Genomic DNA, 26,911 nt, shown 5'->3' with positions numbered 1-26,911 from the left:
AGCGCTTACTGGAGCACTGTACTAAGCGCTTGGGAAAGTACAATAGAGCAATGAAGAGAGACAATACCGGCCCTCAACGAACTCAGAGTCGCGGTGGGGAGGAGGCAGACATCAAAACCAGTAAACGGACATCAGTAGAAATAAATAAAATTGCAGATATATACATAAGTGATGTGGGGCGGGGAGAGCGGGGGAAAGAGCAAAGGGAGCAAGTGGGGGTGACGCGGAAGGGAGTGGTATTTGTTCATAATAATGTTGGTATTTGTTAAGCGCTTACTACCTGCAGAGCACTGTTCTGAGCGCTAGGGTAGATACAGGGGAATGAGGTTATCCCACGTGAGGCTCACAGTCTTCATCCCCATTTTACAGATGAGGGAACTGAGGCACAGAGAAGTGAAGTGACTTGCCCACAGTCACCCAACTGACAAGGGGCAGGGTCGGGATTCGAACCCATGACCTCTGACTCCCAAGCCCGGGCTCTTTCCACTGAGCCATGCTGCTTCTCTCTTGTTAAGGGCTGACTATGTGCCAAGTACTGTTCTAAGAGCTGGGGTGTATACAAGGTGATCAGGTTGGACAGTGTCCCTTTCCCACATGTCAATCACCATTTTACAGTTGAAGTAATTGAGGCACAGAGAAGTTAAGCGACTACGTAAAGTCACAGAGGAGACAAGTGGAGGAGGCAGGATTAGAACCCATGCCCGCTGACTCCCAAGCCCATGCCCTTGCCACTAGGCCATGCTGCTTCATATATTCGGGATTCTGGAAGACAGTAGGGAACGGGAGAAAGCGGGGAGCTGGGGGAGGGTCTGGGTTTGGGGGTGGGAGTCCGGGATCAGGGAGCTAGGATGAGGCTGGCTGACTAGAGAGAGGGTGTGCCATTTGAGGCGGGGTCTGGTCAGTCAGGTTGCCCCCCGCTACCCGTGGGGATTAACTGTGAGCCTCACATGGGACAACCTGTTTGCCCTGTGTCTATCCCAGCGCTTAGAACAGTGCTCTGCACATAGTAAGCGCTTAACAGATACCAACATTATTATTATTATGGCAGATTTGAGTTAGAAGAGTGGGAGAAGAGGTGAGGACAGGCTTGCCATCTGCTGAGAGTGATTTTTATAAACAGTAACAGAAATGCTCTGGGCATGTCACCCCCTCCTCAAAAATCTCCAGTGATTGCCTAACAACCTTCGCATGAAGCGAAAACTCCTCACTAATGGCTTCAAAGCTCTCCATCCCCTTGCCCCCTCCTACCTCACCTCCCTTCTCTCCTTCCCCAGCCCAGCCAGGACACTCCGCTCCTGTCGCTAACCTCCTCACCGGGCCTCATTCTCACCTGTCCCACCATCGACCCCCGGCCCGCGTTCTACCTCTGGCCTGGAATGCCCTCTCTCCTCACATCTGCCAAACTAGCTCTCTTCCCACCTTCAAACCCTTACTGAGAGCTCACCTCCTCCAGGAGGCCTTCCCAGACTGAGCTCTCCCTTTCACTCTGATCGTCCTTCCCTCCCCATTGCCCCTACTCCCTCCCTCTGCTCTATCCCTCCCCCCACCCCACAGCACTTGTGTGTATTCGTACATATTTATCATTCTATTTATTTTATTAACGTTGTGTATATATGTAATTCTATTTATCTACTTTGTTGCTATTGTTGCCTGTCTGTTTTGTGTTGTTGCCTGTCTCTCCCTTCTAGACTGTAAGCCCCCTGTTGGGTAGGGATTGTCTCTATCTGTTGCCTAATTGTACTTTCCAAGCGTTTAGTACAGTGCTCTGCACACAGTAAGCGCTCAATAAATACGATTGAATGAATGAATGAATAAAAATGATTGACTTTCATACGCTTTCCCGAGATAATTTTAAACACTCTAGGATGGTTAAAAATGAAACAACTGTGAGCCAGATCCAGGTTCTCTGGGAAGTTCCATCAGTGGGAAGAATCTTTGAAGAGACAATGGCAACTGGTTCAACGTTCTGGAGTTCTCTCCCTGGGAGTACTGGAAAACACTTCTAATGTCCACAGTACTCTCAGTGGAAATACCACCTAATTGCTGTTGGGATATCTGTTTTATATCTATATCTATATATCTGTAATTTATTTATTTTAATGTCTGTCTTCCCCTCAAGAATGTAAGCTCGTTGTGAGCAGGGAATGTGTCTGCTTATTGCATGGCTTAGTGGAAAGAGCACGGGCTTGGGAGTCAGAGGACACGGGTTCTAATCCCGGCTCTGCCTCTTGTCTGCTGTGTGACCTTGGGCAAGCCGCTGAACTTCTCTATGCCTCAGTTACCTCATCTGTAAAATGGGGATTAAAACTGTGAGCCCCCTGTGGGACAACCTGATTACCTGTATCTACCCCAGCGCTTAGAACAGTGCTCGGCACATAGTAAGTGCTTAACAAATGCCATAATTATTATTATTGTTACATTGTACTCTACCCAGTGCTTAGTATAGTGTTCCGCACCCTGTAAGCGTTCAACAAATGCGATCGAATAAATGAATGAACGAATGAATGCTATTTAGTAGGTTGGAGCAGCTCTGCTGCCGCCATTGAAAGAGCTGTGACCGGCACCCTGACGAGTCCAACGCCGCACAAGTGGCAAAGTCATAAATAATAAAGATTATATACACAAGTCTCACAGCAAGGGAAAAGCAGCTGCAGGTGATTGGCAAACCGCAACTCAGTGAGGTCATAATTATTCACTTTATCCATCCAGTTGAAAAATGGTAAAAACAGTTTCTAAGAATTTAAGATGTCGAAATATTTTTATGGGCTGTATGGGCTATGTGCTTGTTTGTACCACTTCGGCACTTGGACATTCACATCACCCCCAGACCCACAACACCCTTATTTTTAATGGCATTTGTTAAGGGCTTAAGGTGTGCCAGGCAGTGTTCTAAGTGCTGGGGTAGATAAAAGGTAATCACTTGGACAGAATCCGTATCCCAATCCCCATTTTATAGTTGAGGCAACTGAAGCACAGAGAAGTTAAAGGACTTGCCCAAGGTCACACAGCAGACCAGAGACAGAGTCAGAATTAGAACCCAGGTCCTTCTGACTCCCAGTCCCGTGTTCTTCTAACCAGTAGGCCACGCTCCTTCTCAGTTATGTACAAATCGTTATACACTGCCATTTCACCTATCTGGCATTTATTTTAATGTCTGTCTCCCCTATAGCCCATTAGCTAGTTGTGGGCAGCAATCCTATCAACTGTATTATTATTATTGTTATTACATTTGTTAAGAACTTACTTCCCCTCGGTACTCTGCCAGTCTCACCTATGAGAGGGAGAGTCGCGCAGAGGCCTATCCATTCCATTCCTAGCTTGGGCAGTGGCTAGCGAGCGGAAGGCAATCTGCTACAAATCAAAATTCACCTCTGCTGGCCAGCAGCGACATGGAAGAGAGACGAGGGCGGAGACTCTAGTTTCCTTCGTGGAAGGCGGCCATGGTTCCTGAAATTATGCCCTACTGACCTTTGCTGTACTTTCATCTCCTTCTCCTTAGTGTTTTGTTTTATCTCTTCTTATGTGTCTGTTACCACTTCCATATCTCTCCTTCTATTTTTTAGTTTGTGAGCCCTCCGAGAGATCCAGGGGGTCTAATTAATAATAATAATAATGGTATTTGTTAAGCGCTTACTATGTGGCACGCACTGTTCTAAGCGCTGGGGTAAATACAAGGTAATCAGATTGTCCCATGCGGAGCTCACAGTCTCAATCCCCATTTTACAGAGGAGGTAACTGAGTCCCAGAGGAGTTAAGTGACTTGCCCAAGATCATACAGCAGACAAGTGGCAGAGCTGGGATTAGAACCGACGACCTCTGACTCTCAAGCCCGGGCTCTTGCCATTAGGCCACCCTGCTCCTTGTATATTCTTTCCCAGTGCCAGGTACAGTGCTCCGTACACCGTAAGTGCTCAATAATTACTATTATTACTCCTGGAAGTTGAGGCTGGGGTATTTGTGTTTGATGAAAGCTTGCTGTGGACAGGGAACATGCCTATCAACTCTTGTTGTGTTGGAGCCTCCCAAGTGCTTAGTACAGTGCTCTGCACATAGTAAATGCTCAATAAATGCAATCGATGATGATGACGATGCAGAGAAAAATGGGATCATAGGAGTTTTGTGAGGAGGGAGCAGTGAGCAGAGTAATGTTTCAGGAAGGTGAATTGTGAAGCAATGTGTAATATGGTCTAAAGAGGAGAGGCTGGAAGCAGTGAGGCCAGTGAGGAGGAGGAGGAGGAGGAGGCTGAAGCAGTAATCCAACCTTGGGCCAGGGTGGTGACCCTTTGGGTTGAGAGAAAGGGGTGGATCTGGGAAATATGCTTGGAAAACTGGCTGAATTCAGCAGCAGGCTCAATGTGGAAGTGAAAGAAACCCACTGACTCAAGGCCGAGTCAGAGATGACACCGAAGTTCTGGGCAGGGAGCTGCGTGGTGGTGTCAGCTGTGATGGGAAAGGTAGGAGGAGGACTGGGTTAAGTTGGGGGACCCGAGGTACTGTCACTCCCAGAATCTCCAGCCTGGAATGCCTTCCTTGATCTGTATTGCCAAGCCCTTCCTCCTTCAAAGCACTCCTCCTCCACAGAGACTTCCCTGCCTGGTCCTTTGCTTTGACTTCCCCAACACACCTGCCTGTTCAACTTTTCCTTGGAAGAATGGCTGGCTTAACACCTGTCTCAAGTCTGTGACAGAGATGGGTCAGGTAGTCTGTCCACTCACTGTCCCTGGGTGCTCTCTCTCTGACTTTCTCTCTGCCTGTCTCTCTCTCTCTGTCTCTCTTACTTTCTCTCTCTCTCTCTTGAAGGAATAGGGAGCAGGGCAGGAGGTGAGGGGCTCATTTTTGACCTCTAACTCCTGATTCCCTGGTTCTAGCTCACAGCACAATCTGCAGAGGCTTCCCCCTGCCTCAGCCCACCCTAGCTATGCAGACACCCCCTTATCTCCCTCCCCACCCACCAAAGTCACAGGATGAGGACAGGGTTGGGTTGGGTGCCTGTAGGAATCACGTTTCCATTGTTATTAAATTCTTGCTTTCCCAGAGTCCACCAGACTTGTTCGGCCATATCTGGAGAGCCTGGGGTTTTTTTTTCTTCTCTTCTCCCTCTCTTCTATCCAAACTTCTATCAATCAACCGATTAACCGGTGGCATTTGGGAATGATAGTAATGATAGTATTAATTAAGTGCTTACTGTGTGCAGAGTCCTGTACTTGAGCGCTTGGGAAAGTACAATATAGAAGAGTTCGTCGTCATAATCCCTGCCCACAAGGAGCTTACAGTCTACAAGGGGACACAGACATAAAAAAAGAATTACAGAAAAAGGAAATAGTAGAGTATGAGGATATGTACAGAAGTGCTGCGGAGCTAGGGTGAGTGTCTAAGTGCTTAAAGGGTACACAGCCAAGTGCTTAGTCGACACAGCAGGGATGGCAGGGAGGGGAAATGAGGACTCAGTGAAGAAGGCCTTTTGGAGATGTGATTTTAGGAGGATTTTGAAGGTGGGCAGAGTGGAGGAGTGTTAGATATGAAGGGGAAAGGGAGTTCCAGGCCTGAGGGAGGACATTGGCAAGGGGTGGGTGGTGGGACAGATGAGATTGAGGTACAGAGAGCAGACTAAATTCTAGAATCTCTCCTTATCCCCCACTTCAGCAGGTGACAGATGGCACCTCTGGAAGCTCTTTCTGTGGTCTAAACAAAGGCTGTCTTTCTGCATTCCTCTTGTCCTGGAGTTGGAGCCCCTGACTCTCACTCCCCATACACACTCAGAGACTCTCAAGCTCATTCTCCCATGGCCTGTTGGACTCCCCTTCTCTGGCCCCTGGTCCTCGGTCCTGGTGCCCTCCTCTCTTCTGGAGTCATGACGTCACCCCGGTAAATGACTCTCCCCAACAGGGTTCCCTTCTTCCCCGCCCAGGGGCCTTCCCAGTGGCCCAACTTGCCTAGTTCAACCTCCCGTTCTGCCCCACCAGCCCACAGCCCTCCCTCCCGCCATCCCGGAAACCCTTCACCCCCCCCACTGGGCCCGGTCTGGGCAGTGGAGCCGTGAGGGAAGAACCGGACCACCGGGATCTCCAACCTACTGACGCACGCACACTGGGACACAGGCACGGTGTTGCGTGGACAACCGTAATGACAAGGGTATGCTGACATAGACAAAAGACACATGGACTCACACTGACACACTGGTACAAGTACAGTGACAAATGGATGCACTGACATACACAGACTCAAACAGATATACATTGATTCCAAGTAATGACCACACACACAGAGTGACACACACTGACACATAGGCCTGGGCATAAACATAGATACACTGATATGCTGACAGACACATTAACGCATGCTGATGGATACACAGACACACTGACACATATCAAGACAAAGTAACACATAGACAAAGATAGACATACTACGACACAAAGAACAATGACACACACACACATCCCAACACAGATTCAGAGACTAATGGCACAAACAGACACATACACAGGTCCACCGTCATTATAATAATAATAATTATGGTACTTGTTAAGCGCCTACTATCTGTCAAGCACCGAGGTAGGTACAAGTTAATCAGGTTGGACACAACCCCTTTCCCACATGGGGCTCACAGTCTTCATCCCCATTTTACAGATGAGGTAACTGAGGCACAGAGAAGTTAAGTGACTTGCCCAAGGTCACACAGCAGATATGCAGCAGACTCCCAGGCCCGTGCCCTATACACTAAGCTATGTTGCTTCTCTGCACATGCAGCCACTTTCATTCATTCATTCAATAGTATTTATTGAGGGCTTACTATGTGCAGAGCACTGTACTAAGCACTTGGAATGTACAATTCGGCAACAGAGACAATCCTGCCCAGTGATGGGCTCACAGTCTAAATGGGGGAGACAGACAGCAAAGCAAAACAGAACAAAACAAAACAAAACATCATCGAGGTCCATAGAATCAAGGAGATATACACTTCATTAACAAAATAAATAGGGTAATAAACAAAGTACACAAATGAGCACAGTGCTGAGGGGAAGGGGAAGAGCAGAGGGTGGGGGGGGGGGAGGGGAGGGGAAGCAGAGGGAAAGGGGGGGAATGGGTCACTGTCACATCCATAACTGCATGGAGACAGACACACAGACACAGACACACATACACACGCCCTGACAGGGACAGGTCCAGGTGCCAGCTTGGTAGTGGTGATGGAGACTTTGCCCTTTCAGCTGAGTTGAAGTCATTGTTCCACAGTCCACCTGCCTGGGCTAGACTCCAGCCTTATCCTGCACTGCTCTGCTCTCCATTCGCTGTGACCCCCACCACATCTTCCTTACTCCACTCTTCACCTCCCCTTCTGTCTCTTTGCCCCTGGTCTTTGGCCCTGGTACTCTCCTCTCTCCCAGAGCTGTTGTCCCACGTATTATCCTGCCCTTCCCCGACCCAAACACTTATCTCCCCACTTCTTCCCAACTCTACTCCCTGCTCTCCCTATTCTCCCCTTCCTTCCTTTTCCTACCAGACTCGAGAGCTTCTACCTTCCGATCTGGACCCCCATGCTCACTCCTCTTCTTTGCCTGTGCCCTTCTGTGCTCTCAATGTCCCCTCATGCTCACTGGACCAGGGGCAGGACCAGGACCAGCACCAGGGCCAGAATCAGGGCCAGGGCCAGGACCAGGTCCAGGTCAAGGGCCAGAGTCAGGATCAGGACCAAGAATAGGGCCAGACAAGACCAGAACCAGGACCAGGCCCAGTATCACGACCAGGACCAGGATCAGGAGCAGCATCAGGTCCAGGGCCAGGGCCAGGACCAGGGCAAGGGCCAGAACCAGGACCAGGACTAGGAACCGGGCCAGACCAGCACCAGAACCAGGACTATGGCAAGAGCCAGGGCCAAGGCCAAGGCCAGGTCCAAGGCCAAGGCCAGGACCAACATTATCACTGGACCAGGACAGGCAACAGGAACGGAGCCAGGGCCAGGACCAGGACCAGGAACATAGTCAGGGCCACGACCACCAGCACTGACTGTGCCTCTGGTATATATTCTGACCTGAGTGCCTGGGGGACACCGAGGAGATCGAGGCGTGGTCCCTGCCCTGTGCCACTGTCGGTGTGACCGTGGGTAACCCCCAACCGCCTTCCCCTCTCCTCAAGTGCATTGGCTCTTCCCTGTCCCTTCCCTATCCCAGGGGCCTGGAGGGATCATTCAGTCAATCGATGGTATTTATCAAGAACTTGTAGTGTGCAGAGCACTGTAATAAGAACTTGGTAGAGTACAATACAACAGAGGTAGTAGACATGTTCCCTGCCCACCATGAACTTACAGTCTAGAGGGGGTGAGGGAGAAGTGGCCGGCCAAAGCCTGGTGGGGGAGACACCAGGCTGACAGGGCCTGGGCAGGTCAGGACCTCTTGGTGAGGTTGGTGCCATCTGGCTGGGTGAGTTCCACAGGCAGGATTGGACTGTATCCAATCTGATTATCTTGTATCTTCCCCAGCACTTAGTACAATGGTAGATACACAGTAAGCACCTAACGAGCAGAGTAGTCTAATGGAGAGAGCACGGGCCTGGGAGTCAAAAGACCTGGGTTCTAATCCCAACTCTGACTCTTACCTGCTGTGTGACCTTGAGAAAGTCATTTAACTTCTCTGTGCCTCGGTTCCTTCATCGGCAAAATGGGAATTCAATACTTTTTCTCCCTCCTACTTAGCATGTGAGTCCCATGTGGGACGTGATTATCAAGTATCTATGTTGGTGCTTAGAAGAGTGCTTGGCACATAGTAAGTGCTTAACAAATGCCATTATTATTAATAACAAATAACACAATCATTATTAATAACAATAATAATAATAATAAAGGGATTAGGCCTAGGACACTCAGCTGCCGGCTGACTTCTCCTCCTCCCTCATCCCCCTTTGCTCGCCCCCCCAAGCTTCCGGCTGCTAACCCTTGCCCCGTTGATTGGTGACTGGGGCATGTTCATGGGGCCATATCTGTCTGTCTGTCTGCCTGTCTATAAGCTGACTGTCCAGAACTGCGCTAATACTAAGCATCTTCACATTCAAGAATACCACCCCACCATCAACAAGCAGTGTCTGGGGGAGAGTTGTGCTATGTGTCTGCTTAGGGGCAGGGGATGATAATTGACTGACTGATATGGTAGTGGGGTGCCTATGGGTGACTTTCTACTGGGGAGGTACATATTGTCTGTGTGTGTGCGTGTGTGTCTGAATGGATTCAGGGCTGTGGGGATAACTTTCTGGGGTTGGGCCTAAAGATAGGGGACTGTGAGTGTGGATGGTGCTTGTCCTTAGGGCTGCTATTTATCTGTGTGTGTGAGTATATATCTCTGTTAGTGCTTATAACTACAAAACTGTGTCAGCATCAGGGAGTGTGTAAGTATGTATGTGTATGAACGTTTGCGTGAGGGAGAACTGTCTGTGACTGTCAAAGGTACACCATTTCTGGAGTTAGGCATTCCCATGGTAACCAAAACCCCCCTCCCCACATCCACACCTCCCACCGATGAAGTAAGTGGCTCAGCTTCCTAATTAGAGGTTAGGGTCTGGGGCTGTTCCCTGATCTTCCCACTCCCCAGGGCTGGGCTGGGCTGGGCAGCTCTGGGCAGGGCTGGCGCCTCTCTTCTGCACCACACAATGACTGCCCAGAGGGCTGAGAACCTGTGGGCAGGGAAGGGGGGTGGGCGGGGTAGGCAGGGAAGGCCTAGGAGGCAGGGAGGGCCCTGTGGAAGTCACAGGCACCCAGCGGAACGACCACTGGGAAAAGCAAATTGCACGGTGGTGGTTTGGCTCTCACTTCAGGGGCGAGGGAAGGCCAGGAGCACAGATGGAAAGATGGATGAGGCGGTGGGCTTACCATGTTTTGGGAGGCCGAGGAACAGGGGCACTGCCTCGACAGGTGGAACCATGCCTGCCGCTGCCCATATTCTGCCACCAGCTCCTCTGGCACGTTGAGAGAAGAGCTCCTGCCTGGCTTTCCCATCCAACGAGATATCGACTCTAGAAACCCGACAGGCACCTGGGTTTGGCTGAGAGCTCAGGGGTGGCAGTCCCAGCCTCCCACGTCTGGGCTGGAGTAGGAAGTGGAGAGGGCGGCGTCTGACGGCCTGATCTTTAGGGCCTGAGGGCTGTGGGGTCCGGGTTTTGAAAACCCTAATCATTAAATCAATGGTATTTATGAAGTGCTTACTGAGTACAGAGGACGGTACTATGTGTTTGGAAGAGCACAACAGAGTTGGTAGACACAGTCCGTGACCACAATCAATTTACACCCTAACACTTGTCCTTGTACTCTCATCCTGAATGGGTGGAGGGGGTGGGAGATCCAGGAAACTACCCCCACCCCCCGCCCCTTCCCCTGCCTACCACAACCCCCAGAGCCTGATGCATGTCTGGGCCTGCAGACCACTCCCCACCTGGAGAACCAATGTGAGTGATGGGGGTATGGCCAGCTTGTCTATCTCTCTGCCGACCTCTCATCAATGTTCTGCCTCTGTCCTGGAACACCTCCCTCCTCATATCAGACAGACAATTGCTCTTCCCCCCTTCAAAGCCTTATTGAAGGCACATCTCCTCCAAGAGGACTTCCCTGACTAAGCCCTCCTCTCTGCTTCTCCCACCCTCTTCTGTCACCTTGACTTACTCTCTTTATTCATCCCGACTCCCAACCCCAGCACTTCTGTCCACGTTGCTGTCTTATGCGGTCAAGTCATCTCCGACCCATAGTGACACCATGGGTACATCTCTCCCAGAATGCCCCATCTCCGGCCTGCAATTGTTCCATAAAGTTTTTTTGGTAAAAATATGGTAGCGGTTTACCATTGCCTCCTTCCGCGCAGTAAACTTGAGTCTCCATCCTCGACTGTCTCGCATGTGGCTGCTGCCCAGCACAGGAGAGTTCTGATTTGTAGCAGAAAGTCTGTAAATTCTCTGTGGGCAGGGAATGTGCCTGTTTATTTTTATATTGTGTTCTCCCACGTGCTTAGTACAGTGCTCTGCACACAGTAAGCGCTCAGTAAGTACAATTGACTGACTGAGAAGCAGCCACCTGGTTGGGCGGTGTTGTTGCTCTCTAACAGGGACCCCGGGGGTCTGGGAAAGGTCTCTCTCCTGGGGCTCAAGATGGGGCTCCCTCGATTTCCACTTCCCTCTGCCTCTCCTGACTCCTTGCCCCTCTCTCGCTTTCCAGCCTCTCAATGGCCCACCCCACCCCGAGCCCTGGCACTCCCCCATCCCCAGAAGTGGAGCTCTCCAAAGGACCGGGGCGGGGAGAGACATCGGTGGAAAATGGACCTGAGCCCTTACTATCTGTCAAGCGCTATATCAAGTTCTGGGGTAGTCCAGGATAACCAGGTCGGACCCAGTTCCTGTCCTACATAAGACTCACAATCTAAGTAGGAGGGAGAACAGGTACTGCATCCTCAGATGGCAGATGAGGAAACTGAGGCACAGAGAAGTTAAGGGACTTGCCCAGTTTCATAAGGAAGGCAAGGGGCAGAGCTGAGATTAAGTTTAGAACCTTCTAGACTGTAAGATGGTTGTGGGCAGGGAATGTGTCTATTTAATGTTGTATTCTCCCAAGCACTTAGTAGAGTGCTCTGCACACAGTAAATGCTCAATAAATATGATTGAATGAATGATTAAACTCATGTCCTCTGACTGCTAGGCCCATGCTCTTCCCACCGACATGAAAAGATGGCAGAAAAGAATCACAGAGAAGCCAAGGACCGGTTCATTAATAGTGAGAATAGTAATTATAATAGTTCTCTAACAATGATACTAATAATGATATCGGTAAGAATTCCTGTGATATTTGTTAGGTGCTTATTATGTGCAAAGCACTGTGCTAAGTGTTGGGGATGATACATCTGATTAGCCAAGGGCTTACTACAGTGCCTGGCACATAGTAAGTGCTTAACAAATACCACAACATAAACAATTTGGGCAAAGACCCTGTCCCTCACTTTCTAAAGGGGAAAGGGAATAAGTATTTTACCCTTGTTTTATAGATGAGATAACTGAGGCCCAGAGAAGTGAAGTGACTTGCCCAAGGTCCAAGGCAAGTGGCAGAGTAATAATAATAATGATGGTATTTGTTAAGCGCTTACTATGTGCCAGGCACTGTTCTAAGCACTGGAGTGGATCTAAGCAAATCCAGTTGGACATAGTCCCTGTCCCCTGTGGGGCTCACAGTCTCAATTCCCATTTTACAGATGAGGTAACTGAAGCCCAGAGAAGTGAAGTGACTTGCCCAAGCTCACACAGCAGATGAATGGAGGAGCCAGAACTAGAACCCATGACCTTCTGAGTCCCAGGCCCAAGCTCAATCCACTACACCGTGAACCCAGGACCCTTAACTCCCACACTCCTTCTCTTTCCACTAGGCTTGCAAGTGGGTAGCGCTGCGGGTCTGGGACTCTGAGGCTCTGGATAACGTTGGCAACCTACCCTTCTCTCTAGCACAGATGCCTGAAAAGCCACCTTCTCCACGAGGCCTTCCCAGCTTAGTCATCATCTCCTGACTTGTGTCACCCGTCAACACCCGCCAAGCCATGTCAGCACCCGTCTGCATATGAGATTATTCATCATTCATTTACTTTAATGACCTAATTGCTTAATTATTTAATTGTCCCCATTTGTTTTTATCATTTGTATCCATGCTCTTTATTCTCCTACCTACTGTTAATTTCACAATTTGCGTCCGCTCATCTCCTCAGGTCTGTTACTTCCATCGCATGTTCCCTAGCAAGTAGTACAGAGCTCAGCACGCAGCAGACATCCAGTACACACACACTCCATAAAACAAGCATCGGATGCAGCACCCTGAACACAGTAGATGTCCCGTACAATGCTCTGCACCTACTAGGTGCCTGATGGTGAAACTAGTGGCACTGGGTCACCGCAGAGCAGCCAGCTGGTGGTCATGCAGCTGAAGACCCAGCCCAGCTCAGGGCAGCAAGAGATGGGCATGCAGGCCTGTGTCCATTATACTGTATTCTCCCAAGCTCTTAATATGGTATAAGTGCTCAATAATTTATTGACTGACTGACTAACTATTTATTGACTGACTAATTTATTACTATTATTATTTATTGACTGATTGATTGACTGTGTGAATGTCCTGTCCCATCTGGACTGTCTCCTCCTCCTCCGTATCTCCCTCAGCCTCCTGTACGCTTTTGCCTGCAGGTGTGTGTTTGTGTGTGTGTGGGTGTGTGTTGTGTGCCCCATTATACTAGCAGCCCGTCAAGGGCAAGGACCGTATTTCCTCTCTTCGTCACCACTTGATATAGCATGTGAGTGAATGTGTGTGTGTGTGTCTACTCTGTCCCTCCCCGCTTCTCTCTCTATCCTTAGAAAATCCTGCTGCAAGGCAGGTGGGAGAAACCAAAGACTGCTAAAGAGGCAGAGGGAGGGACAAGATGACCTTAGCCCTCAAGGAAGGAGTGTGGCCTAGTGGAAAGAGTACAGGCCCGGGAGTCAGATGATCTGAGTTCTAATTCCCAGCTCTGCCAATTTTCTTGCTCTGTGACCTTGGGCAAGTTTCTTAATTTCTCCATGTCTCAGTTCCTCAACTGTAAAATGGAGATTAATTACCGATTCTCCCTTGTATTTAGACCGTGAACCCCACGGGGGACAGGACCGGTGTCCAACCAGTTAACATATGCCTACTCCAGTGCTTAGAATAGTGTTTGACACATAGCGCTTAAACAATACCATAATTATTATTTTTATTATTAGGATCCCCATTTCCTTGCTCAACCCTCTGTTCCTTGATCTGCAGTAGCCACTTGCTTCTCCCAGAGTCCCACTGCTCTAGCCTCCTCCTCTCCCTCCAGGTAATCGCCACCCAAAGGCCCCTTCCTCCAGGAAGGTTTCCCCAATTCACTCCCCAAGCACCCACTAAGCACACTCTCTTCCTGCTGAGCTTCTTCTCTCCATTGCCCAGTTGGGAAGGTCTTTGCATCCATCTGTCAGCCCTGACGGGGAGCTCTCTGGAGTAGAGGGCCAGGGAGAGTGGGGCAAGAAGCCTGGGCTAACTCAGTACCTTGTGCCTGGACCAGGGCTCTGCCTCGAGGAAAGCTGAGTCCAGACTTGTCAGTGGTGGTGATGATGACGACGATGACGACACTCAGAGTGCCCTTCCGGCTTCGAGCCTTTTGAACAACCTGACAAGGAGCCGATTGCTAAACTTTCCAGCGTGATAGGAGAAACCTGAAAAGTAGTCGACTAGGAACGTGTGCCGACCGGTTCCTGGGGAAAGAGAAACTGCAATCCCTGGGGGAGGGCTGAGGTCACTCCATCCCGGAGGCCCTGACCGCCCCCAGAGTCGTGCCCTACTGCATTCTGGGAATCTGGAGTTGGGACTGGGCTACGAGTTTCCAGTCCTGCCCCCTCTGGAAGAAACTGCGAGCAGAAAATGCGTGGGGGGTCCCCCTTCTCCTATCCCACCCCCCACCCGGACCTGGGCATCTCTCTTCCAAGTCTGACGTGGGCCTGGATTCAGGAATGATCAGGGTGTGGCTTTCCGTGGGAAATACCTGGGTGGCTGTGTTCCCGTTTGTATGCGATTTAAATATCTTTGCCTACCCGCCCAGAGTTGGGGCATCTCGTCCAGGTGAAATTCTCACTGTCATTCCTCCGTATAGTGGGTCAATCTTGAATTCTGCTCTCCTGTTCCCTCCCTCCCCTCCCCAAACCATTCCTAGCATGTCTGGGAAAGAGCAGGAAATGGGTGTGTGTGAGGGAATGGAGCCAAGAGTTGGGTGAGAGGCAACATGGCCCCTCTCCCCCCCTTTGTCCAGCCCTGTCCCCTCACTCCCTTCGCTTGGACTTCCTGCACTCCATCCTTCCAGTCACCCCTAAGATCCTGCCTCCTACACCAGAGTTCTGTTCTCCCTCCTACTTAGACTGTGAGCCCCATATGGCACCTGACTATCTGTATCTACACAGTCCTTAGAACAGTGCTTGGCACATAGAAAGCACTTAACAGATACCAATATTATTATTATTACTATTATTACTAGGGCAGTGCCTCACCCAAAGGCTCTGGGGGTACCCTAAATGAAAGGGAGGGACTCTCCCAAATCAAGTCCCCCACTAATATCCTGGCTGCCTCAGTCCCCCTATCTCAGGCGTCCACCCATGCTGGGGGATTGGAGGTTGGTGGGAGTGGGAAGGCCCTGGATGGGGAAGAAGTTGGGCCCTTACAGAAAGTGCTGGAAGATGGAGAAGAGGAAAGAGGGGGGCTAGGCAGGGGCCGGGTTACAGAGATAAAGATGGGACTGTGGGTGATTGGAAGGGTCCACAATCCCTATCAGTGTGTCTGGGGGGCTGAGGGCCCTTTGGGGGACTCACAGAGGCCTTGGAGGGGCTGAGAGCTAGGCTGGAACAGCAGCACAGTTGGGCAGAGGGCGGGGCTGGGGCGGTGTCGGAATCTCCTGGACTCAGGGACATCTCCCCCCACCCCACCGCCCTACAGACCAGGAGTCGGGGGTCACCATCACGACTGAGGTGCCGGACTGGAAAAGGTCTTAGCCCTTGCCCACAGTTCCCCTGACCCTTAGTCCTCAAATTCCTCTACCCCTGCCTCCTGGGCCTCTCTCCCCGATCTTCAGTGCCCCAAACCCGCTGCCCCCAGAAGAGCTGATCCTGAACTTTGAAACAGACCCACTCCCTCCACCCACCCCAATCTGTTCCCGAGGGAGAGAGGGAGGTGTGAGGGTAGCTGACTGTTGAAACAGACCCCTTTTGCCCCTTCCCCCCTACCCGGATCCGTGCTTGGGGGGTGAGAGGGAGGTGTGAGGGCAGACATCTCAGCACCCATCCAAGAGCCTCAGACCCTGGGCAAGGATGGCTGGGCCCTGGGCCCAGCCCTTTCCTCGACGGTCTGCTCCCCTTGGCTCCATTTCCTGTTCTCTCGGCTGGTCCAGTGGAGGGAGCTGGGCCTGTTGGAGCCCGTGCGGTTCTCGGGGTGGGAAGGAGGGTGATGGTTCCCTGGCAAGTCTAGTTCCCAGCCCGGAGAGGATGAGCCTTGTGGCGGGCTGGGCCCGGCTGAGCCGGGCTGGGCCGGGCCAGGGATTTTCCGACGGAGTGGCCCACCCCTGACGGGAGAGGTAGGAGGGGCCTTTCTCCTGGCAGTCTGTGGGGGGGCGGGGCGGAACCCCACTGTTTTCTTTGGCCTTCGGCGTCCACAAAGCCATTGAGGAATCGGCCCTGGCTGAGGGCGCTGCCTGGGCCTGTCGCTGGCTGCAGGAGGAACCATCTGAGCCCAGACAGAACGAATTCCTTCCAACGCCCTGGGCCAGGCGCTGTCGGGGTTTCCAGACAGGGTGGGGGCTGGACTGGCTGAGCCGGGGCAGGCCAGAGGTGCTCAGAAGTTGGGGAATTAAGCTGGGAGGGGCCAGGGGAGGATGGAACAGGACAAGGGAGGAGGCTGGAGGAGGTCGAGGAACCAGGGAGAAGCTGTGGAGATGGCACCTGGGGAGAAGGGCTAGGGAGACTGGGGAATAAACCGGGAAAGGACTAGGTGAAGCCAGGGGAGGCTGGGGAGTGGAACCGGGGGAGGCTGAGGGAGGCCTGGGGAAGATCAGACAGAATCAGGGAGGCTGGAGAAGATGGGAGGACTGGGGAGAAGCTGTGGAGAAGGCACTTGGACAGAGGGGCTAGGGAACCAGGGGAATAACTGGAAGGGGCTAGGTGAGGCGGGCAAGCTGGGAAGCAGAACCAGGGGAGGCTGAGGGAGGTCAGGGTGAAGATCAGACAGAATCAGGGAGACTGGAGAAGGTCAGGGGAACCAGGGAGAAGCTGCGGAGAAAGCACTAGTGGAGAGGGGCTAGGGAGACTGAAATAAACTGGGAGAGGAGTAGGCTAGGCCAGGAGAGGCTGAGGGAGCCAAGGGGAGGATGTCAGAGGGTGGGGGAGGGTGGGAGAGGGTGAGGGATGCTGGAGAAAGTCAGGGGAACCAGGGAGAGGCTGCAATGGAGAGAGGGGCTGGGGAGCCTGGGGAATAAACTCGGAAGGGGCTAGACTAGGCCAGGGCAGGTGGAGAGAGGCCAGGGGAAGATGCGAGAGGATGAGAGAGGCTGGAAGAAGACAGGAAAACCCGGGAGACAGTGTGGAGAAGGCACTGGGGAGGAGGGCTGGGGAGCCTGGGGAATAAACTGGGAGGGGAGAGGCTAGGCCAGGGGAGGCTGGGAAGGCTGAGGGAGGCAAGCAAAGGATGGGATAGGGTGAGGGAGGATGGAGGAAGTCAGGGGAACCGAAAGAGGATGCACAGAAGGCACTGGGGAAAGGAGCTGGGGGCTCTGGGGACAAACTGGAAGGGGCTAGGTGAGGCCAGGGGAGGGTGGGAAGTGGAATTGGGGGAGCCTAAGGGAGGCCAAGGGAGGATGCGAGAGGATGAGAGAGCCTGGGAGAGGTCAGGGGAACCAAGGAGAGACTGAGAAGAAGGCACTGGGGGGAGAGTGGCTGGGGAGCCTGGGGAATAAACTGGGAGATGTGAAAAGCTGGGAAATCAGGGAGGGACAGAGGAAGGCACGGAGGGCAGGTGGTGGAGGCTTAAGGCTAGAGGAGATATGAAGTTGCGGAAAGGGAGCCGGGGAGTCTGGAAGCAGCAGAAGTAGGGTTGTGAGGACTGAAAGAGGAGGAGGAAGGCCAGAGCTGTTAGAAAAGCCATAATAATGATGGCATTTATTAAGCACTTACAGTGTTCCAAGCACTGTGCTAAGTGTTCCATAGACACAAGATAGCCATATTGAACACAGTCCCTGTCCCGCATGGGAAAACAAGGGTCGGGAGAGGGCTGGGCAGAGGTTGAGATGGGAAATAGGGGAGTAGAGGAGGGGGTGGGTGGGTGGGTTTGAGAGTCATCCAGGCCAGGGCCCAATTTCACCCCCTCTGGGCGCGGGGCCATCCACACTCTCCTGCTATAACCCTCCGGGTGGAGGGAAGTTCACCCCGCACCCCCAGGCACTCTGATTCACTCTGGCTCGGTTGCCCTTTCTCGAGTGCATAGTTGAATGCAGTGCTCTCAGTGGGTGCTCAATAAATATCATCCTTTCTTCTCCTCCTCCTCCTCCAAAAGCCCGGTCCCCCAGACTGCACAGTGAGTCCAGAGTCCTGTCGCTGAATCGCTTTTCCCTCGGCCCCTCCTGTCTGCGGGAAGGCTGCATGGCGGTGTGTGTGCAGGGGGCGGAAGGCTGGGAGGGTCTCCCTGTAGTAGGATAGGGGAGGAGATTCGGGAGTTGAAGTCGGAATGGGGCTCCCGGCGCCGACCCCCAGGGCCAAGCGGCCGGCTTCATTCATTCAATAGTATTTCTTGAGCGCTTACTATGTGCAGAGCGCTGTACTAAGCGCTTGGCATGTACAAATCGGTAACAGATAGAGACAGTCCCTGTCCTTTGATGGGGGATAGACCGGTCTGGCGACCCTCCTGACCAGCTGGACCTGGAGGGGGGGCGGGGAGCCTTGAAAGGGAATTGGCGGTGGGGATTCCTCCTCACCTCGACTCTTTCCCTTTGCTCTTCCCCCCCTCTCCCCGCCCCACGGCACTTACGTGTATACGTATAGATCTAAAATTCTGTTTATTTATACTGATGCCTGTTTCTTTGATCTGATGACCGTCTTCCCCCTTCTAGACTATAAATAAGCCCGGGGTGGCAGGGATTGCCTCTCTTTTTTGCTGCATTGTACCTTCCAGGCGCTCAGTACAGTGCTCTGCACGCAGTAAGCGCTCAATAAATACCACTGACAAGGAATGAGAGCAGAGGTCGGAAGAGTCCCGTCGAAGGGTGGGTTAGGTGGGCCTCCGGGGGAGGGTGGTCTCCACCTGGCCCAGGCCCCCCCTCCCCGCTCCTCCTCGCTTCCCCCTCCGGTCCCGCAGCCTCCTGAGATCCAGTTTGAGCCACACCGGTCCCGGGGCCCCGACAGGAATCCGGCCCCCTCCCCTTCCACTCCCCACCGCCCCGGCAAATCCGGAGCCCCTCCCCTGCCACGGGGGTGACGTGAGACCCATTAGGTCATGGGGAACCGTGGCCACCGGGGTGGGGGTGGGGGGGGGGGGTCCGGACCGAGTCACGTGCCCGTGGGTCCCGTCGAGGCAGGGGGCGGGAAGAAGGCGGCCCGGCCCAGCGCAGCGTCACGCAGAGCAGCAGCGGGCCGGGCTTGGTGGGGGGAGACACCTGGGCGTTGGCGGGCGGCCAAGGCTGATGAAACCCGAGGGGAATGGCAAGCCAAAGCGCGGGGGAGAGAGGGGGCGGGGGGTTTTGCAATCGTCCCTCCCCCTGGCCAGAGTATAAAGGGCCCCGGGGGGGCGGCCTCCAGAGCGCATCTCGTCTCCGGCCGTGAGCTCGTGTCCTCCCCGAGCCCGTCCGTGCCCACCTCCGTGCCCACCTCCGTGCCCACCCCGTGTCCGGCCCGACGCCGCCATGGCCACGACCACCACCATCCGTCAGTACACGTCGTCCAGCTCCTCCAAGGGGGCCGGCGGGCTGGGGGGCGGCTCCACCCGCTCCTCCTGCCGCCTCCCCGGAGGCTTCTCCAGCTCCGTCTCCTCCTCCCGCCTGGTGTCCGGCGGCGGCGGCGGCGGCGGCTACGGGGCCGGTTACACCTGCAGTTTGGGCGGCAGCTTCGGGGGCGGCCTGGGCGGCGGCTTCGGCGGGGGCGACGGGCTCCTGGCCGGCGGGGAGAAGGCCACCATGCAGAACCTCAACGACCGGCTGGCCTCCTACCTGGACAAGGTGCGGGCCCTGGAGGAGGCCAACGCCGACCTGGAGGTCAAGATCCGCGACTGGTACCAGAAGCAGGCTCCGGGACCGGCCCGCGACTACAGCGCCTATTATCTCACCATCGAGGATCTCAAAAACAAGGTGAGACTCGGCCCCGGGCCTGGGGGTTGGGGGCTGGGGGCATGAGGAAGACGAATCCTCCGGTGCCGGTTCGGCCTGGTGGACCAAGACCCCCAGTCCTGCAGCTTTCCTCCTGGGCTTTCCCCTCATCTCGAGGGACCGGGACTGTTAGTCGCCTTAGGGCGAAAGGGAAGGAAAACGGTGGGGCGGTTCGGAAATCGGGGTTGGGGGGGAGGGCTTCATTCAGTCGTATTTATTGAGGGCTTACTGTGTGCTGAGCACTGTGCTAAGCGCTTAGAAAATACAGTGCGGCAAAGTAAAGAGAGACAATCCCTGCCACACCGGGCTGGCAGTCTAGGAGGGGGAAGACAGACATCAAAACGAGGAAACGGGCATCAATGTCAATAAATAGGATTAGAGATTTATACATCTATACACGAGTGCTGTGGGGTGGGGAGAGGGGGGGAAAAGCAAAGGGAGCGAATCGAGGTGAGGCAGAAGGGAGGGGGAGCTGAGGAAAAGGGGGCTTAGTCTGGGAAGGCCACTTGGAGGAGGTGAGCCTTCGGTAGGGCTTTGAAGGGGGGAAGAGGGATGGTTTAGCGGATTTGAGGAGGGAGGGCGTTGCAGGACAGAGGTAGGGCGTGGGCCGGGAGTCGGCGGCGAGACAGGCGAGATGGAGGCACAGTGAGAAGGTTAGCACCAGAGGAGCGGAGTGTGAGGGCTTCGTTCACTCGTGTGTGTGTGTGTGTGTGTGTGTGTATGTGGGGAACTTGGCCGAGCTGGGGGCTAGTGGGCAGGGGGTCCGGGTCCATCACCTGGGGCTCGGATGTGGGCATGGCCATCTGCCCACTGGGTCGGGCGAGGGGAGCATCCCACAGGCGATTCGCGCGCGGGAAGTGGAAACTCTTGACCTGGCTCCACCGAAGCGCCCGGGTGGTCTGGTGCGGGGCCGTACCGTCTGCTCCCGGGACCGAGTTAGGTTGAGACATTTCCCCGCGGGGGCGGGAGACAAGATCCTCCCCCCATCCCGTGCTGTCTCCCTTTAAACAGTGCCTGGGCATCCTGGTAGGGGCCTGGAGCGGGACCTCTGAGGCAATCCATCAGTCATTCAGTGGGATTTATTGAACCCTTACAGTGTTTGGAGGAAGAAAGACAAAAAACCACAGAAAAAAGGAGACAAAGAGGAGGGAGTGGCAAAGAGAGACGAAGAGGGATGCTGAGAAACATAGAAAGACACAAATTCAAGAAGGCAGAGCTCCAGGGAGATAGAAACCCAGAAATCCAGGGAGTCAGAGAAGCAGAGAGTGCTCATTATACACCCATCTGCTTCTGGAGCATCAGAAGATGAGATATTTATCATCCTGGGGCCGAGGATGCTGCGGGCTGGCATGGTCCACGGGGTGTAGACGGGCATGAGAATGTGCCTCGGGAACCTAGGGGTTGAGGGTTGTGGGAGGGGAGATTTGTAGGGGAAGCCTGGCTCTCCCTGAGTCTCGCAAGATCCCTGGGTAGCTGGACTTCGGGCTTCCCAATGTGGCCCAGCTCACCCCCCGTTCCTGTGTCCTCAGATTCTCACGGCCACCGTGGAAAATGCCAACATCCTGCTGCAGATTGACAATGCCCGCCTGGCAGCTGATGACTTCCGTACCAAGTATGCACATCCTGGGATGGGATGGGATGGTGGGGAGCCCAGGGGCTCAGGAGAGCGATGATGCTGAGCTGTTTATGTCATCCACTCAAGTGCCACTTCGGTCTTCCCCTTCCTGCTGGACTATGCCAGGTCCCTGACCCGGCTGGAACCTCCTGGGGGACGACCCTGGATTGACCCCTCCTTGACCCCCACAGGTATGAGACGGAGCTGGCCCTGCGCATGAGCGTGGAGGCTGACATTAACGGGCTGCGCCGTGTGCTGGATGAGCTGACCCTGGCTCGGGCTGACCTGGAGATGCAGATTGAGAACCTGAAGGAGGAACTGGCCTACCTCCGCAAGAACCATGAGGAGGTGAGGGCCTCGTTGGGGTGGGGCCGAGGGCAGGGTCAGCGGAGAAAGAGATGTTTGAGGCCCAGAGAGACGTGTGATGGGGGAGTGGGTGAGGATGAGACTGGGGTTGGTCAGCTGCCTGGACTGGACTCCATCTTCACCTGGAAGAGCTGAGAGTCTCCATGGGTCAGGGGAGACCCTCAGCCTAGAAGCCCTCATGGCCTCCTACTGTCCCTCCCCTACAGCCATCCCAAGCTCCATCTCTCGTTACCCACTGTCCATGATGAAGCCCTAATATACAAACAGCAAGCCCAGGGTGGAGAGAGTAAGGGGAAATGGGAGGGTCTCCCTGGTCTTCCACCCAGCATCTCACCCCTTGACCTCCCCACTCCCCGGCTCCCTTCCCCAGGAGATGAATGCCCTCAGGGGCCAAGTGGGCGGGGAGATCAACGTGGAGATGGATGCTGCTCCTGGTGTGGACCTGAGCCGTGTCCTGTCTGAGATGAGAGACCAGTATGAAAAGATGGCGGAGAAGAACCGCAAGGATGCGGAAGACTGGTTCTTCAGCAAGGTATGAGGGTGGGGTCAGGGATGTGGGGGCACTACAGCTGCCTGGGCAGGAGCCTGCCTTGTCTACTCAGGTCACACATCCATTAATCCCTGAGCAAGAGCATACTGGTTCAGCCCCATGGACCATGGGTCCACCGGACCAGGGCTCTGTCTCCGACTGAGATACGAGGGCACTTGGAGGAACCCTATACTGATCAGCTCCCTCTAGACTACTCACTACTGCTAGCTCACTGTGGGCAGGGGACATCTCTAATGTCTCTGTTATATGGTAATAATAGTAATAATAATGATGGCATATGTGCCAAGCACTGTTCTAAGCCCTCGGGGTGGGCGGATACAAAGTAATCAGGTTGTCCCACGTGGGGCTCACAGTCTTAATCCCCATTTTACAGATGAGGTAACTGAGGCCCAGAGAAGTTAAGTGACTTGCTTAAAAATCACCTCCTCCAAGAGGCCTTCCCAGACTGAGCTCCTCTTCCCCCTCTACTCCCTCTGCCATCCCCCCTTTACCTCTCCGCAGCTAAAGCCTCATTTTCCCCTTTTCCCTCTGCTCCTCCACCTCTCCCTTCCCATCCCCACACCACTGTACCCGTCCGCTCAACTATATATATTTTCGTTACCCTATTTATTTTGTTAATGAATTGTACATCGCCTTGATTCTATTTAGTTGCCATCGGTTTTTACGAGATGTTCTTCCCCTTGACGCTGTTTAGTGCCATTGTTCTTGTCTGTCCGTCTCCCCCGATTAGACTGTAAGCCCGTCAAACGGCAGGGACTGTCTCTATCTGTTGCCGACTTGTTCATCCCAAGCGCTTAGTACAGTGCTCTGCACATAGTAAGCGCTCAATAAATACTATTGAATTGAATGAACTTGCCCAAAGTCACACAGCTGACAAGTGGCAGAGTCAGGATTAGAACCCATGATCTCTGACTCCCAAGCCTAGGCTCTTTCCACTGAGCCACACTGCTTCTCATAAGTGTTTGGTACTCTCCCAAGCACTTAGTAAAGTGTTTTGCACACAGTGGGCACTCAGTTAATATGATCGATCGATTGATTGATTACCATCCTAGTCACCCACCCTCGTGACTAGGGGCAAACCATCCAATATCCCCAATTCTCCCCATTCCAACCCCGACTCTCCCCACAGTAACATAGCGTGGACCATCCATCAATCAACCAGTCATTTGATGGTATTTATTGAGCACTTACTGTGTGCAGAGCACTGAACTAAACGCTAGGGAGAGTACAGTACAACACAGTTGGTAGGCATGTTTCCTGTCCACAGCAAGTTTACAGTCTAGAGGATCACCCATAGAACTCTCCCTTCTCCATCCCTGACTCTTCCCATAATGACTCAGCACGGACCATCCAATATTCTAAATTCTCCCCTCTCCAATCTGATTCTTCCCAGTAATCAACAGGGTTGATCCAACACCATAAACTCTACCCTTTCCATTCTAACTCTTCCCAGTGACCACAGGGACCACCCAACACCCCAAACTCTTCCCTCCCCATCCCTGACTCTCCCCTCAATAATCCCAGCATGAACCATTCAACACTCCTAACTCTTCATACTCCACTCTTGACTTTTCTTCAGTGATCCAACATGGACCACTTGTCCATGGATCTGTCCGAATGCCTCTGGATCCTGAGGATGATCTCTGTGTCTCTTCTCCCCTCTCCCATCCCATTCCAGACGGAGGAACTGAACCGGGAAGTGGCCACAAACAGCGAGCTGGTCCAGAGCGGCAAGAGCGAGATCTCCGAGTTGCGACGAAATCTCCAGGCCCTGGAGATTGAGCTCCAGTCTCAGCTCAGCATGGTGGGTTCCCGCCCGGCCCCCCGGGGGCCTGAACGGAGGCCGACATACCCGGGGCTGGGGAGAGTGGTGAGTGACTGTCCCTGCCCACTCCGTCCTCTCTCTGTCCTCAGAAAGCCTCGCTGGAGGGCAGCCTGCAGGAGACGGAAAGCCGCTACTGCGTGCAGCTTTCGCAGATCCAAGGCCTGATTGGTAACGTGGAGGAGCAGCTGGCCCAGCTACGCTGTGAGATGGAGCAGCAGAACCAGGAGTACAAGATCCTGCTGGACGTTAAGACCCGGCTGGAGCAGGAGATCGCCACTTACCGCCGCCTGTTGGAGGGCGAGGATGCCCAGTGAGTGGCCAAGGGGGACTCCTGCACCCCTTTCCCCATCGCCTCCACCAAAAGAGGCCGCTGGGTCATGGGGCATGGGTCCGGGGAATCCTGGGAACAGCTCACTGGCCGGGGGGCGGTGGCGGGCACAACCTAAACACGCCTTCATGTCTTCTCTTGCAGCCTGGCCTCTCAATACAAGCCCAAGGAAGGTAAGAATCCTCCCAAAGCCCCAAGCAGGGTGGACTAATCACTGGGCTGATCCCAGTGGACTGACTGCTGGCCTGTTGAGCGAGTACATATCCCCAACAGCTGCCCAACATCAATCCCAGCATTCACCTGGGTGGGTGGGCCAAGCCATGGTCGTCTGTCCCAGCATTCACCTGGATGAGTGGGCCGGGCCAGGGAGTGGGGTTTGTACCCGGGTCCCTTCTTTCTCCCTGTCCCCATAGTGACCTTCCTCACTTCTTCTGCTCTCCCCCGCCACAGCGAGCCTCACCACCCGCCAGGTGCGTACCATTGTGGAAGAGGTGCAGGATGGAAAGGTCATCTCGTCCCGTGAGCAGGTCCACCAAACCACCCGCTGAGCTGGGCTGGAATCAGAAGGCCGGGGATCAGCCTGTTCCTGCTGGGTGCTCAGTCCCTCCCCACTTCGAGAGCCTCCTGCCTGGCTACCAGCCCAGCCTCGGCCCCTAGCCCGTCCCTGGCCCTCCTTCTGCTGGCCAATAAAGCTTTGTTACCCGGATGCAGAGAAGAGGCTGGACTCAGTCCCTGGGAGTGGTGGGGATGGGGATACATGTAACTATCAGTAACAGTTACTATCAGTAACTGTTCAAATGAGCCGACTGTGTCTTCTGGGTGAGTGCTGGGTGCCCTCTGAGTGTGCATTGCGTGTGCACTATTGTCTGACCTGGGCATGCTGGGTGTGCAGTGGATTCCTGACCTATGTTTACTGGGTTTGTGATGGACATCCACTGTGTGTGTGTGTGTGTGTGTGTGTGTGTGTATGTATGCTTGCACTTGATGTTCACTTTGGGTGTCCTGCTGTGTGTGCACTGTGTGTGTAGTGGGTGTCTGCTGTGGATGTGCTATATGTGTGGTGGGAATTGCCTGGGCATGTCCTTTGCATGTGGCGGGTGCCTACTGTGTGTGTGGTCGGTGCCTGCTGGATGTGTGGATGGTGCCTGCTATATGTGTGTGGTGTGTGTGTGGTGTGTGCTATGTGTATGTGGTGGGTATCAGCTGTGTGTGGTGATGGTGGGAGACAGTTGAGGTTGGACTTGTGGCCTAAAGGCTTGGAACCTTGAAGGGCTGAGAGCCTGCAGTAGGAGAGAGGACTGGGGTGGGTTCAACGTGGGGCCCCAGCGGCTCCCCCCAAGGTTTGGAGAGCTGGAAGCTCTGCCTCTTTCCCCTCAGTGGAGTCCTCCCTGACATCACTGGGGTGCGGGCAACAACTGGGTTAAAGAAGTCCCTTGTGGGGTGCAGAACCCATGACCCCATGCCCACCCAGACATACCCCTTCCCCCTTTTCTCATGGAGCCCAGACCCTCGATTATACCTCTGGATTCAGCCCCCAGACTCTGTATTCCATGTCCAGCCCCCTGCCCAGTCCCCTGCCCTGCCCAGCCTTGCTTTAGCTGGACCCAGGCCCCATCCCTTGCTCCCACCAGCCCACTGGACCTGCTCCCATCCTGTCCCAGCCTCCAGCCCCAGTAGCTATGCAGGGACCGCCCCCCAGCCGCCACTTGTCCTGGCCCTGGAGCAGAGAGGTGGGAGGGATGGGAGGCTTCTCCTTGGGATGGGAGAAGGGGGCAGAGCATAGTAAGCACTCAATAAATATGAATGATTGATAGATTGGTAAGATAGGCACCCCTTCTGCACTCAGTGATTTCTGCCACGGGAACTTGGGCTGCAGTGGATGGAAGGGGGCAGGACTCATCCTGAGGTGGGGTCCCAGGGGAACATCCAGTTCCAAGCCCTTCCCTCTGGCCAGGCAGGGCCAGGGAAGGACTGATTGAGGAGGGGACAAGCGGGGTGAGGAGTGGTGTACACTAGCTGGGTTTCAGCCCTGGTAGAGCGGGGGGTCCCACAGGGAGGGATGAGGTAATCTGAAGGTCATGATATATATAGGGTAGATATATCAATAAATAGTATTTACTGTGTGCAGAGCACTGTACTAAGTACAATACAATAGACACGTTTTCTGCCCATAGTGAGAAATTTTTACAATCTAGAAGGGGACACAGATATTACTCTAAATAAATAATTTACAGATTTGTACATAAATCCAGTGGGGCTGAGATGGGGTGAATACCAAAAGTTCAAAAGGTATAGATCCAAATGCAGAGATGATGTCGAAGAGAGGGGGAGTTGGAGA

At 53.7% G+C, this 26,911-nt stretch overlaps 1 protein-coding gene across 1 annotated transcript; it reads left to right on the top strand.

Annotated features, from left to right (window-relative positions):
* The first annotated feature begins 19,430 nt into the window (after positions 1-19,430).
* LOC100092093 (keratin, type I cytoskeletal 17-like) lies at positions 19,431-25,285 on the top strand. Its single transcript, XM_029076283.1, has 8 exons — positions 19,431-19,871; positions 21,419-21,501; positions 21,696-21,852; positions 22,241-22,402; positions 24,099-24,224; positions 24,335-24,555; positions 24,718-24,746; positions 25,024-25,285. Exons 1-8 carry the CDS (start codon positions 19,431-19,433, stop codon positions 25,119-25,121), a joined length of 1,317 nt encoding a protein of 438 aa, XP_028932116.1. The 3' UTR covers positions 25,122-25,285.
* The last annotated feature ends 1,626 nt before the right edge of the window (positions 25,286-26,911 follow it).

This window comes from Ornithorhynchus anatinus, chromosome 11, assembly GCF_004115215.2.
Source record: "Ornithorhynchus anatinus isolate Pmale09 chromosome 11, mOrnAna1.pri.v4, whole genome shotgun sequence".
Lineage (NCBI taxonomy): Eukaryota > Metazoa > Chordata > Mammalia > Monotremata > Ornithorhynchidae > Ornithorhynchus > Ornithorhynchus anatinus.
Note: the sequence above shows the minus strand (reverse complement) of the source record. Positions and strands in the feature narration are given on the sequence as shown.

Coding starts and splice junctions, on each gene's coding strand:
- LOC100092093 (XM_029076283.1), top strand. CDS start 19,431: ATGGCCACGACCACCACCATCCGTCAGTACACGTCGTCCAGCTCCTCC. Junction 19,872..21,418: donor TCGAGGATCTCAAAAACAAG/GTGAGACTCGGC, acceptor CTGTGTCCTCAG/ATTCTCACGGCCACCGTGGA. Junction 24,225..24,334: donor TCCAGTCTCAGCTCAGCATG/GTGGGTTCCCGC, acceptor CTCTGTCCTCAG/AAAGCCTCGCTGGAGGGCAG.